The 14,594-nt window shown below is 40.4% G+C and overlaps 2 protein-coding genes across 2 annotated transcripts in view; both read left to right on the forward strand.

The window, feature by feature from the left end:
- LOC308288058 (CUB and zona pellucida-like domain-containing protein 1) overlaps positions 1–4,633 on the forward strand; it is a gene marked incomplete at both ends in the record, with an annotated part of 36,312 nt that extends 31,679 nt beyond the window's left edge. Inside the window, 3 exons of the mRNA XM_080729401.1 lie at positions 2,758–2,935; positions 3,119–3,152; positions 4,588–4,633. Of these exons, the coding sequence (XP_080585527.1) occupies positions 2,758–2,935; positions 3,119–3,152; positions 4,588–4,633 (258 nt within the window). The remainder of the gene's footprint in view (positions 1–2,757; positions 2,936–3,118; positions 3,153–4,587) is intronic.
- Positions 4,634–4,761: 128 nt separating this feature from the next.
- On the forward strand, positions 4,762–7,575 carry LOC308288059 (ZP domain-containing protein-like; the record flags this gene model as incomplete). The annotated part of the gene is made up of 4 exons (XM_080729402.1): positions 4,762–4,917; positions 5,656–6,056; positions 6,864–7,039; positions 7,487–7,575. The coding sequence occupies 4 exons, from the start codon at positions 4,762–4,764 to the stop codon at positions 7,573–7,575; spliced, it is 822 nt and encodes a 273-aa protein (XP_080585528.1).
- Between the last annotated feature and the right edge of the window lie 7,019 nt (positions 7,576–14,594).

The raw sequence follows: 14,594 nt of genomic DNA on the forward strand, positions 1-14,594 counted from the left end.
ATAGTTCTGCTTGCAATGATAGTAGGAATTACAATCTTCTGCGAGTCTTTTTTAATAAATGCCTAACAGTATGCCCTATGTTGTTATTTAACATTTTTGATGCGTCTCCCCCCCAACGATGCCCTGGGGGGATGTTTCCACATACCAAAATATCTGGCATAACTTTTGATCATTATTCCTGAAACTAGAGCAACTGATAGAGATGAGGAAGGAGGAGGTCAAATGACCCAGATAGTTTGTCAGGCCTGCCGTAGCCATGCAGCTCCAGGAAGAAGCACAACATTACATTTAAGTACCCTAAGTACAAGCTGGTTGGGTACATAACCAAAGGTCAAGTTCACCAAGTATTGAGCTTTTAATCTATAGATCTGTAAACACACAGACATGAATTAAACATAACATCAAACATAATAATTATGTAACGATATTAAATAATCATGGATCCAGTCACACACAATTTGAGAGGACCTGTGTTTTCATGCTATACTTTTTGGGTCATTAAAGGAGAATTTCAGACTAGATCTTTCTTTCTTTCTTTCTTTCTTTCTTTCTTTCTTTCTTTCTTTGTTTTATTTTTATTTTTATTTTTATTTTTATTTTTATTACCTTTAGTTGGTGTTCTTCTAGGCTTTTCCCAAAAAGTTGTACCTGTATGTACATTCATTCACAGAACACACATAGCAAACAGCAGCTGAATAAGTGAAACAAAGTACCATGCCTGAAAGGGATGAGGTTATATAAAATGCCATGCTTACGGGTAATCTTTGATCTTTACACAGGCAGGCACAGTTTGACAGTTTGACAGATAGACAGACATATTGATTACACATCGAGAAAGAGATCTTTGTCTTCCTCATACCAGGTAAACATTTTATCTTATCTCCCTTGAGAACCGGTTGTTCTCTGCTTTCCAGGTAAATGTCTTGTTCCACTGCCAAATTCAAATATTCAAGATATTTGCTGTGCGTGTGTGTGAGTGTATAAAACACGATAGTGGATCGTATTCTCTCTCAGTAAACCATGAGTGTCTCTTCAGTAGCAGTGGTGTTGCTGTTGCTCTGCGGAGCCCAGCATGCAGGAGCCTCGCAGTTTCAAGGAACTGTCATCACCTTTGACCCAAAGGACACGCATGCAGATGGAACTATTACGGTAGGTACAGGTCAAGATTATTATAGTTAATTCTAACTAAATAATGAAAACGAAAAAAAGGTAACAATGTGACTTACAAAGTACAAAGAATGTAACTATATTGATAAAACAAACTAAAATCATTGAGAACACGTCCTTACTTAAGACTAATTATTTCAAACATAATTTCTTTACCAATGTTAGGTTTTAGTTTTAGTAACTTTACCAAACAGAGACATGATGAAAGTCATGTAATGTATAACCTTTATATCCTTATCTTCTAATTCCAGGTGGTTTTTCGCTATAAGACAGCCTTCGCTTCATGCTCAAGTTCAGACATATGGGAGTGTAGTTATGGGTCCTGTGGCAGTGATACCCTGCGGGGACCCTACACGGTGCAGGCAACCGCAGACTGGTGTCAACGAGAAGGAATCATGACTCGACGGGTTCCCATCAACGGTTACTTCAATTTGTTGTGAGTGAAGAGAGATTCACTATTACACAACAAACAAAAACAATGAGACTTTAAATAGTATTTTCATGTTTCACCCCCCTTTTTTTCCTTATATATTCTTTTTATAATCACATGTCCAAAATAGGGATAGTAAATTGATTACTTTAATTAAATAACATTATATACTGTATGTATGTATATATATATATATATATATATATATATATATATTTATATATTTATATATATTCATAATCAATATAGTTTGATTAACTGTTGCACCCTATGTGTTTTTCCTTTACAATGTATTTATTTATTTTTGTTTCTCAATTGCTTCATCTGACATAATGTGCGAACAATTATGACAGAAATACCAAACCACTTTATTATTAATAATAATAATCTCATCTCACACAGGTTACGAGGTAGTGCCTGGGAGAGTAACAGAAATGGCATTGGGAACTGGGCAGCTTATACGTGGGTGGACCTCAGGACCAGATCAGACACTGGGAAAGCCAACAGGTCTCCTCAGACCACCATCATACCTTCACTACGGTAACATAACACACTTCTATTTTGTTCTTATACTCATTACTAACATCATCATCATCATTCTATAAGTCAGCAAATCTGTCTGTTCTTGGTCAGACTACTGTAGGCTTGACTCAGGCATGCAGAGTAGGGGTGTGTGCACGCACACGCAACACACACGCATTGCACACATGCCAATTTAAATATTTTGTTTATACATAAGGTATAGTTATGTATTTATAATACATTGTACTAGATACTTCTACGAAAAACAAGTGAAAAATAAACTAATTATATAATCTCACTCTGTCTCTTATTTTCGTGCTGTTTCTGTCTCTCAGAGTTCCTTCTAACTGTGGGAGAAGCTTCAACCTGTTAGCATTTGACCCAGATGGAGACCGGGTCAAATGTCAACCTAGTGCTACTCTTCCTTCTGTTCTCAGCTTATCATATACCGTGAGTTGATAAATAAGAACATGGATCACATCATACTGATGCAAACATGTATTTTCTACTATAATCATGATTACTGTCATAATTAGTCTGAACTGTTTTTCTCTACACCTCTTAAAAATGTGACCCATTATTTCTCCTGGTTTGTTATTGTACTCTTCCTGTCCTGTGTTCCTTCTCCCTTCTTTCAGAATTGCATTTTGTCATTTGCTGCCACCAGCAGCAGTAATGCGGGTACCTACGTTGTCCAGTTGTATATGCTGGACTATCCCAACCAGTCCATCACCGTCACAAACACTGGAGGATCTCAGTCCACTCGCACTACCGGCCACCATCTCTCCTATATACCTCTACAGTTTGCTGTCGACGGTACACAGTTAAACCCTTAGTTCATCTAAAAACTGACCCCTAGTGGTCTATTTTCTTAGGGGTTCCTGGCAACTCAACCAGTTAATATGCTAATAAAGTGAATGGATAATCAAAGTAAATCAATAATCTAACATATTAAAACGTAAAGCTGTTAAATTGTTTATATTTCCCCTTTGTGTTCAGTGTATGGATCAGTACCCAGCTGTACAGAGGGACGGTATCTACCCAGGTTCCTGCCTCCCACCCCGGCTAACAGAGCACGGCTCTACACCCATGTTGGACACAGACTGGAAATCACCATCAACACACAGGCAACACAGGCCACGTGAGTAAAAGACAACAAGACTGAGGCCCTCCACTCCAGTACAGTAAAAAGTAGCATTCAGCCTAGAACTACACAGCACAGTGTTTTCCGTAACATAACATTCCTTTAAAGTGATTTTTTTTGCCCTGTGGTGTTAATGTATCAGATGTGTGTTTTGTCCTTGTCCATGTGTAAAGGGGTTCTGCACATCTGCCTTACAGAATGAAGTCATTTAGTTGGTGTTTTGTTGTCCTTTGTCCTGTGGTGTCCCTTCTAAAGGTCTGAAAAAGTAAATTAAAACATTTGAACCATGTTCTCTTCTCTGGTGGTGTTGTAGGGTCTCACAGCTGTTGTTCAGTGGACCCCACAACATGATCCTGACTGTACCAGCACAGGGACAGTTCATCCTGAGATGGACAGCATCACAGTCAGAGGTTGGAGAACATCACCCTGTCTGCTTTGTTGCTCAGACCAACAGGTCAGCTTTATTTAATTGATCTTCCTTTCTGTCTGTCTGTCTGTCTGTCTGTCTGTCTGTCTGTCTGTCTGTCTGCCCATTTTACTTTTCCTTTTGTCTTAGACTTATAGAGTATTATTTTCTGTGTCATTAGATCAGTTACAATATTACAGAGCATGATGATAAAAGCAATGTGTTATTTGTAGTAAGTAGTTCTCCCTGTTTGTGTTAGTGCTATTGGGATCTACAAAATCTGTATAGCAGAGATCCTACCATATCATTGGCTGGATAAAGAAGAAAAATCACCACTGAGAAAATGTATTGATTGAAGACTTTATTAGAAGTTTGCATAGAAAAAAGTATGGTTACGGTACAGTTTCATGACGACGGTACAGTTCACTGGTACAAAGTCAACTAAAAGGAGATCCTAGGAAAGCACTTGACTTATTTACACTGGAAACCATTGAAGTATCTCATGTAACATTGAATGACAGACGGATAGAAAACAGTACTATGCAGTACATATGCTCAGGAGAAAAATAAATAAATAAATAAATAAATAAATAGAAAATGTTAACTGAAATGTTTTGTAAACTCTAATCTTCATAGTGTTGTACCAGTAAACAAAGTATTACGTTTACTGGTACAGTACAGTTTACTGGGGGGGGGGGGGGGGTCAAGTTATTGCTTCACTTCTTTTTAATAACTAAAATGAGTTTGTTTTCACAGTGCGGACAAATATCAGTCGGAGCTTCGCTGTGTCATCGTCTCTGTCTCAAATGGTGGGTGAAACGTAACACCTGTTTACTACTGCATCATATTTCAAATTCAGAAATCTGAGGAAGTGGTGTGATGAGTTACATGTGTCATTGTTGTTATCTCCACCTGCAGCGACTACAACCATGGCCCCCACTACCACAGAACCACTGTCTCGTAAGTCTAACAAAATTATGATACTAAATCTAAAGCAAATGAACAACCTATGTGGGTTATACTATTATCATCATGATCTTCTGGAAACCTTTCATTTCAGTGAAAGCCAATGTGATTTGCGATGAGACCGCCATGACAGTAGAGGTGAACAAATCCTCATTCCGGGGACTTGAAGGACATCTGCGACTCAATGATCCAAGCAACGTAGCCTGCAGCCTGGAAAGCCAACAAAACAGCACTCACATCATAGCAGTGATCCCCCTCAGTGGCTGTGGTACTGAGATTGAGGTAACGAAGTCATACCTGGATGCTAGTTGGTCACATCTGTTCTACTTTACACCTTTGTGCATTTACTAAAGGTTAGTTTTACACATAGTTATGTAATGGGGCTGTGGTACTAGAGAGCTGTGTTATATGTATTGTTCTGTTGCACTGCCTCTTTAAGGAATGTGATCTGTCTGTCTGTCTGTCTATCTGTCTGTCTGTCTGTCTGTCTGTCTGTCTGTCTGTCTTCCTGCATGCCAGCATGCCAACCTGTCAGACACGCACGCACGCACGCACGCACGCACGCACACACACACACACACACACACACACACACACACACACACACACACACACACACACACACACACACACACACAACACACACACAACACACACACACAGACACACAGACAAACACAGACAGAGAGAGAGAGAGAGAGAGAGAGAGAGAGAGAGAGAGAAATGGACAACTACAAATAACAATGCAACAATGCTTATGCAATCAGGCTGCAAACAGACTCCAGTGTTCAACGTTGGTATCACTTTAATCCAAGTTGTTAGTTCATAACTACTGGATCAGACTAAACTCTTATAACTACTGGGTTAGACTGAAGTCTTATCTTCATAACTACTGGGTCAGACTAAACTCTTATCTTCACTGGGTTAGACTAAACTCTTACCTTCAGAACGACTGGGTCAGACTAAACTCCTATCTTCATAACCACTGGGTTAGACTAAACTAAAATCTCCTGCGTACAGGAGGATGACGAGAACCTCATCTTCAAAAATGCCATCACCACCGTTGACAACACCAGTGACGTCATCACCCGCACGCACCTGTTGGAGGTGGAGGTCTACTGCCAGTACCCCAAGACTGGCAACGTGACCCTGAGTTACAGCGTCCACAGAAACAACGTCACGGTCCAGGAGAAGGGCTTCGGTACGTTCACCTACCAGTTTGAGTTCTTTCACAGCCGGCGTTTCACCTCCATGATGGACCCCCGCTCCTATCCACTGGAGTACGACGTAGGGGACAAGATCTACATGGAGATAGAGGCCTCGTCTTCACTCAACAACACCGAACTGTTTGTGGTGTCCTGCAGAGCTGCGCCGTACGACAACCCCAGCTACCAACCAGCCTACTCCATCATAGAACATGGGTGAGTGCAGTTTACAACACAGCACACACGCATGCACCCGCTTTAGTCTTTTTTTAAGCCATATTTAGGCCGTTTCCCAATAGGGGGGAGTGGAGATCACAGCCTGGTTATTTCTGGGTCCTTGGCATTGAACAGCCTAGGAACCTCTGATTTAGGTTATTGTTATTATAGTATTAATGATATTTGAGCTTCCAGTTGAGTAAGTTACAAGCCAGGGGGAATACCACGTAACAGAATACAGCAACATTGTCACACAATGAATTCATTACTGCTTTAAATAATTTCTCTCACATAAATGCCTGCTTTTGTGTGTTCTAAACTGCACAAAAAATGTTATGTTTATGTAATTATACAATTATACTATTTGTTTTTTGTGAGAATATACACCACACTCTCTTAGCATCAATAGGTGTTTTGTTCTTGTTTCCAACCAGGTGTACCGTGGACAACACTGTTGAAGTTCTTTCACCACGCCATGAGAGACATTTCCAGTTTTCAATGGAGGCCTTCAAATTCATAGGATCACATGATCAGGTAAACAGGGTTTTTTGTATTTTTTTTTTTTTTTATGTTTCGGGGCTTTTGCCTTTAGTAGACTGACAGGAAATGGGGGAGAGATGGGGAGTGACGCGCAGCGACATCTGGTCGGGCTCGGGAATGGAACCAGCGACCCGCTGCAGGCTACACAGAGCCTATGTGGTATGCGGCTGGAACAGTGGACAGGGAACTGTTTAGCTCCAGTGATGGTTCAATTATTTCCACAAAGAAACAAGGTTTTAAACTGTGTTTGTCTCAGGTGTACATCAGCTGTTCTGTTATGCTGTGTGAAGCCGGGAACCCCAACGCCAGATGTTCCAAGGGATGCATCAACTCCACTCAGTCTGGAGCCAACCACCGACGGAAGAGAGAGGCTGTCATTCAAACTGCAAGGCACTACATTTCCCAGGGTCCCCTGCGCTTGAGAAGGTCGTCTGAGATCACAGGTGACTCTGAAACCTTTCTCAAGTCTGTGAAAAAAAGTCAAAACGATGTCTCCCTGGGACTCAAACTAGTGAAGATCTACAAGCTCACAACACGTCGCCATGTAACATGTTGTGAGCTTGTAGATCGGCTATTTTCACTACTTCTTAAAAGTATTTTAAATGGAATTATTTATAAAATAAAAATACAAAACATAATATGACGAATTTTGGGGGGGACTTTTTTGAAAATCTTTTGAAATAAACAAAATGTAGGAACGAAAGGGGTATTTACTCACAACCAATACATATTGGTCTGCGACCCACATGGGTCCTGACCCACTGTTGTTCTATTACGCATGATCTCACAGTGTTGTTGTTGTTGTTGTTGTTGTTGTTGTGGTTTTCCCTCAGCTACCAGCCTGAACCTGAACCTGAACCTGGTCTTCATCGCGGGATGTCTTCTCACAGTGGTCGCCATGATCTGTGCAGTGGCCATCTACAAGGTCCAGAAGACGACAAGGGTGAAATATGAGCTGCTGCCATCTACTGAAGGTTAAGGCAGCAATGTGTGTGGTGTCTGACAAGCATAACGACTTCAGCTACACCGCCCCCTTCTGGTGGACCCCTAGTGTTGCCTCCGCACTATAGGGCCGCTGGGCAATTAACCCAACATAATATGTTTGGTTAATGTTCAATATATTATGTTGAAACAGATATATTGAACCAATTTATAACCACTTATAACCCATTAATCAAGGTGATGGGAAGATTGCAGATGCAAAAGTTTCTTTTTTTTTCTTTTTTTTTTGGTTAGACTGTGTGTTCTTCTGTATACTATAGACCAGTCGTTCCCAAACTGTTTTTATGATGTGGGTGGAACCATGAGATAAAGTGGTACTAAAATTGGCTTGAATGGATTGACTCTACATGGTTCTCATCGTGGTACCGCGCTAATCTTCTCTGTATCATTAACATTTTAGCCCAAAGACAGTGCCCCGTCGCCAACAAAGAGCATTTTGGTATTGCATCTGAAATGGCTTGGAATTAGAGACAGACAGATCATGAAATTTAAATATCCGAGTGGTTGTTTAGACTAAAACCTTATAAAACCGTATTATGGACCAATATGTATACAAAATATATATTTTTGAAAAGCATGGTGGGGGGGAATCATCTGAAACATAATTTTATACAATGTGTAGTGGGAGTCCCTGCTTCATCTCTATAGGAGATGATGCAAGAAGAAGGAAAAAGAAACCAAAAAAAAAACAAGAAGGCCCCTGATATAGAGGGTCTTACTCAAGATGTGAACCCTATTTGACTGGGCAATGAACCTGAGTGACATTTGACATAACGCATACATTATATTTGAGCAATGATCTGTAATAATGTAGAAACCTATAACTACTAATATATACTGTCTCTTTTTTACTAACTCTGATGATTTAATAAAAAAAAAAGTGCTGAGCCCTCGTGGCAGGGCTCAGGTGAATGTTCAAATAAATTACCAAAGCATGCTTCTCTGTTTGTGACACTTTATTGGTACATTTTACTTATGTGTGACTGGGAATTCATGTTATAAGCATAACCATACATTTCAATATGCATGTATACTGCTGAACATAGAGAAAATGCATCCGTAGGAGACATTGCAACGCATTGCGAACTTGTAGATTGGCTATTTTTAAATGGCTGGCATATAGGGTTGAAGTGGTTAATGTATGTTTTGTAATAATTATCAACATCTACAGTAAAGTAGCCTAACTCAAGTTTTAAAATAATCGTAGTGGAGTAAAAGTACAATATTAGCCTCTAAGATGCAATGGAGTTGAAGTAAACATATTGAAAATTGGAAATAGTAAAGTAAATAATAATAATACTAATATTCAAAGAGCTTTATTGGCATGAGAAAACATAATTTAACTCATCCTTGCCATGAGTGTGCAGACACAATCATAATATGTAAAATTCACAAACAATCAGGCTTCCAATTCAAGTAAGAAAGATCATTCTATCTAGACAGAGCATCCTGAATCACGTTTTGACAACATATAGTGTTGCATGGCTTCTTTTACTCGACAGGTCCTTGCTGGTAGCATGACTTTGTGATGACATGGGAAACCAGCCCTGTCCACTACTTTAGTACATTGAATGAATGAATGAATGAATAGTTTTATTTCGATAATCAGTGAGACATTACAAGTCATTTTTGTTTTCGTTTCTTTTTTTTTTAACCTTAACATTAAATGCACACTGTGGGGCAGCAGTGTTTTAAAAAACAGTTTGGTATGTTTGGTACCATGTTTGATGTTTACCTGGAATTTGTAGCCCACAGAAGCACCAAATAGTTTCTGATTAGACGTTGCTAAGCCAGGAAAGGCAAGAAGCGCACCACCTTGTAGTGTACATGCACTGCGGCGCAGTAGCTCAGCTAACAACACTGTAGTGTAGAGCTCAAGACCCTGGTGTTAGGTAGGAGAGTGTGGAGGGTTCCAGGAGTCCCGAGCTGGTGTTGGCTAGAGTCTAGACCACACTCTCGCATCGCAGACGTTGATACCAGGCCTGGAATTTGGACATTTTAGAGGCAAGGCCAACAAAAGACACTGGTGTCTACATGACAAGAAAGAGACACTGATGTCTACTGTATATATTGACAAGAAAGAGACAGAGGATTAAATGATACAGTCAGCTTTAGGGCATTAAGGCCACTGTGGCCTCAGGTCATTGGTTTGGGGGGCACAAGGCCAAACTAAGGGGCAACGGCGGCCATGGCCTTCATGGCCTCCATGAAATTCCTGCCCTGGTTGATACATTACTGATCGTGCACTTTTTAGTTGCTCTTGGTGGATGAGGGTCAGAGAACTGTAACCTATAATCATAACTCTCTCTCTCTCTCTCTCTCTCTCTCTCTCTCTCTCTCTCTCTCTCTCTCTCTCTCTCTCTCTCCAAATCTAAAGTGACAAAAACAAGGAAACAGCTAGGCCGATTATCCACTTTTAACCTCTTGAACCCCAGGAGTCCGCCTAAAATGTATGCCCAAATTGGAACTGTTGTGGACACAAAACTACAATGATTGTGGCTACTCTTGACCCACCAAATGTCAGCTAACCCCTGAAACCCCTGTTTGGTGCAACAGAGTCTGTTGGGTCTGTTGAACTTGCAGACCCAACAGACTCTGTTGCACCAAAAGTTTAATATAGTTCAACTTGAGACTTCTGATATTAAAATGAATTATTCCAAGAACTTTTCTAGTCTTAAAACCGACTTTAGTGAGTGGAGAGTCAGAGTTTGGGATAGGAAAACTGCTAGAAGACTGAGGAGATATAATGTGATTAGTGACAACAGCAGTGCGATCATTATTATGTAAGTGATGTGAAGGAATTCTATTTGATAATGACAGGTATTTGATGTGAGACAGAGACAGAAGGATCAGCAATAAATGTATCTGTCCACAAGGGGGCAGAGATGAGACACGAAGCGGCAGGATCCACAAAATTATAGGATTAGCAGTGGAAGGTGTCTCTCGTTGTCTGATTTGGAACATGCCGCGATACATATCATGGTTTATAACACATGGGTGTTATTACAGTTGATAAAGCTTTTAATTTTGTATTCCTGTCCTGTGTGTGGGTGATAAAAAAAAAAAAAAAAAAACTTTAGTGGTTGAGGTGTTTGAGCAGTGAGTGAGTGCATCTACCACATGGGTGGATGCCACACAACTCTTCCCTCAGCCAGTTGGAGCTGGTACCTGGTGATCTATAAAGTGATTTAACCACAGAGTCTCTAATGTTCATTCCTCTCGTAAAGCAAAACCTTGGTGGTGACATAGCTATATTTTTCAAATGAGGATCACATTTCAAAATATTTCAATGTTTTTCAATGTTTGGTAATGATATTTTTTATAGCTTGGGATCAAGTATTGTACTTTTTTTTTTTTTTTTTGCATTGAGAGTTTCAGAGTGGGATGTGTGTTGTTAATATACTGCCTGAACTCAACCAGTTCGCCTTCTGAACCAACAAATACCATATGTCGTCAATGTATCGTTTCCAAAAAAATCACCTTATTTAGGAGGGAGGAGGCAGTTCTGTTCTGAATGAACTTGGATTCCCAGTGACCCATGAATAAGTTTGCATAATTGGGTGCAAAGGTTGAACCCATGGCCATGCCTTGGGTCTGGATGTAAAACTTGTTATCAAACTTGAAATAATTTGATTTCAAAATGAAATGTGTTATACAATAGAAAGAAAGAAATACTTTACTAGGCTATACTGTAGTAAATGTACGGTATGTACCTTGTAACGTTTGCCCCCAGCCAGGGTCCAGCAGCATTGCCTGGCCTTCTCTCCCATCCTCCCCAGCGAGCTGTCTGTGTCTGAGCTGTGCATCCACGGTGTCAGTTTGGCAACAAGATGGACCGGAGAGACGAGGTCTGTGCATGGGTCTGTGTCATCCTGAGGGAACCCACGGCAAAACACTGCCCCCTGGAGGTGGTCCTGGAAACTACAGGCACCAGAATCCCTCTCATAGCAGGTAACCAAACTACAGAATCCCTTTCATAGCAGGTAACTAAACTACAGTTATAGCTATTTAACACTGAAGAAACACTATATAGCAATGATTACTATCACAATATAGAGCTATTTAACACTGTTACTGAACAAACACTCTATAGCAATGATTACTGTCACAATATAGAGCTGTTTAACCCTGTTACTGAACAAACACTCTATTGCAATTATTACTATCACAATATAGAGCTATTTAACACTGTTACTGAACACTATGATTACTGTCACAATATAGAGATATTTAACACTGTTACTGAACAAACACTATAGCAATGATTACTGTCACAATATAGAGATGTTTAACACTGTTACTGCACAAACACCAGTAAGACTCCCTATTTGGGAGATAAGCGACCGCCAGGTCGCATACACAAACTTTGGCAATGTTAGCCAATCAGGAGGGAATATGGGAAATGGGACAGATCCATGTTGATGACATGACTTTAGATATACTGTGTACCACTTTGCCTGATTTTAGGGCAAACTCTGTAGGAGCAGTGTCCAAAAATGTGTCTTGCAGGAATCGAGGGGTGGAGGTTGTGGTTTGGCAGCCAAGGAGTGTGTCTGCGAAGGTTGGCATGAATAAGGGCAACGGTGGCGGAGATATGAGTAGGGGAAAAGTGTGACGTGACGTGTGGCGGACAGACAGCCGGTGGAGGTTTTAGATTCTACCTTTTCCTGTTGGCCCTTCTGACACCAGGGAACAGCAAACTGATCATCCATCCATTCGATTAATTAACCACTTATTAATTAAACTCATCTATTATTCATTGCATTCCTCAATTTATTCAGTTCTTACTTTACTACACTCAGAATATGGTGCGTCGCTTCAGTACTCTACTCCACCTGAGGACGATTCTACGAGTGTCTTCTAAACCAGTTTTCTGAAAAATGTATGTTTCTAGGATGAGTGCTTCTCAAACCATTTCATGTCAAGGACCCCTAAAATTACATGTATTTGACCACAAACACCCATCTCTAAATATTTTGTTCCAGGGACCCCGAGATAGAAAGATTTGAGTTACAAATGTTAAATAAAGAAATATATATTCAAAGATTCGCACTCCCTGCGCTCCCTTTTCCTGCGCTCCCTTTCCAATGCACAAGGCTGAAGTTTGTCCCTCGGTTGCACCAGTAGTAGAGCATAGAAATACAGAAACTAGATCCAGGCATAGAAAACGGCCAAAAAAGTGATCCCACCTCCATTATTGTTTATGTGTGCTCAAGATTTGAGACGTTACGGGAGCTTCTGCTACGGTACACACCCGCGCCACCCCTCATCTGTCCAGACAGACTCTGCCGCAGAAAGAACAAACCGGCGGGAAAATAGTTAAAATGTAAAGTGACACAAATGTTTTCCAGGTCTTAATTAACAACTTATTATTCATTGCATTCCTCATTTTATTCAGTTCATACTTTACTACACTATGGTACATCACTGTTGGGGTGAAACTGCATTGTATTTCCATTCATGTTTGTGTTGTATCAATGCCCTCATTCAGTGGTACTCAAACCTTTTCTATATCAAGGACCCCCAAATTGACATGTGGACCCCCCTCGGAGGATATTTCCTCCAACAACCAGCTAACTGTGGATGGATGCCCACTTATAATCTCCACTCATGTGGTGCATTTATTTGATTTGTTCTGCCAACTTTTAAAGATGGGTAGTTATGGGGCTCAAATCCCGAGCCATTACAAACTGGATAACACATTTGTTGCAACCTGGTATCAATAAGCATTTGGGCTTGTCGTCGAGCCTGTTATCGAGCATAGCAGCCCTTTATTTCATGTTTAAATCATCAAGACGAGGCAGTGAAGAACTAATCACCCACGCTGGCACAAACATGTCGGCCTAAAAGTGTATTGATACCTGCCAACAAGGTCTGTTAGAAAAGTACTGTATTTAGAAGGCCCTAAAATGTGATACAAGTGATACTATTTGGTTAAATAAAATATGCATTTTCTATTTATAAAGAGCTGAAAATACATGGAGATTCTCTAGTAATTATTACCGTTCACATGCGACCAAACGATATCATTTGCCAGGTGGCAGTACGTGACATTTCTCACCTACCGCTGTGTCATGTGGCTGTTAAGTGACATTCCTCATTTGGCTGTGCATCAATCAGATTAGTTTTTTAATTTAAAAGAACCCCAGCTGTCATGGTAGATTCATGACGACTAGAGTTAGAGACAGACTTCCTGAAAGTAAGAAGTGTGTGTGTGTGTGTGTGTGTGTGTGTGTGTGTGTGTGTGTCTGTGTGTGTGTGTGTGTGTGTGTGTGTGTGTGTGTGTGTGTGTGTGTGTGTGTGTGTGTGTGTGTGTGTGTGTGTGTGTGTGTGTGTGTGTCCAAGCCAACAGGAACAAGCAGGATACAACAACAACATTAATTCATCAACCCACGATGACAGCTTGACTTCATAATTATCTGTGGTTTCTTCCTCTGTTTTCAAAGTTCACATGCCACCAAAGAACACATGGTGTGACTTATTTATCTCTGCCAGCTTCCTTCTATACTATCCCACCAGTTAACAGCATTTATAATCTATTATTTTAAACAGGTAAGAGTTCTAATGTATTATCTTTGTACAGTTAACCGTTATAATGTATTATTTTATACAGGTAAAGGACAACAGCTAAGGCAAAACTGGTCTGTCATTGTGGATTCTTGAAAATCTCTCTCTCTCTCTCTCTCTCTCTCACACACACACACACACACACACACACACACACACACACACACACACACACACACACACACACACACACACACACACACACACACACAGTGATTGCTATTGGTCAGTTGGTTTTGACCAGTGATCCTAACCCTAACCCAGGGGTTGACACTAAGGTCTCAGAGGCACTTGCCCATCGGGCAAGTACAGGTCATGGTCTACTTGCCCGAAGGTAATGCCCACTTGCCCGAAAAGTAAATTGTCCGTTATAAAATGATAGGTACGATTTTAATTACCACTCAATTTGACACTTATTTCTTTACTTTC

This window comes from Nannobrachium achirus, assembly GCF_963921795.1.
Source record: "Nannobrachium achirus genome assembly, chromosome: 7".
In the NCBI taxonomy this organism is placed as follows: domain Eukaryota; kingdom Metazoa; phylum Chordata; class Actinopteri; order Myctophiformes; family Myctophidae; genus Nannobrachium; species Nannobrachium achirus.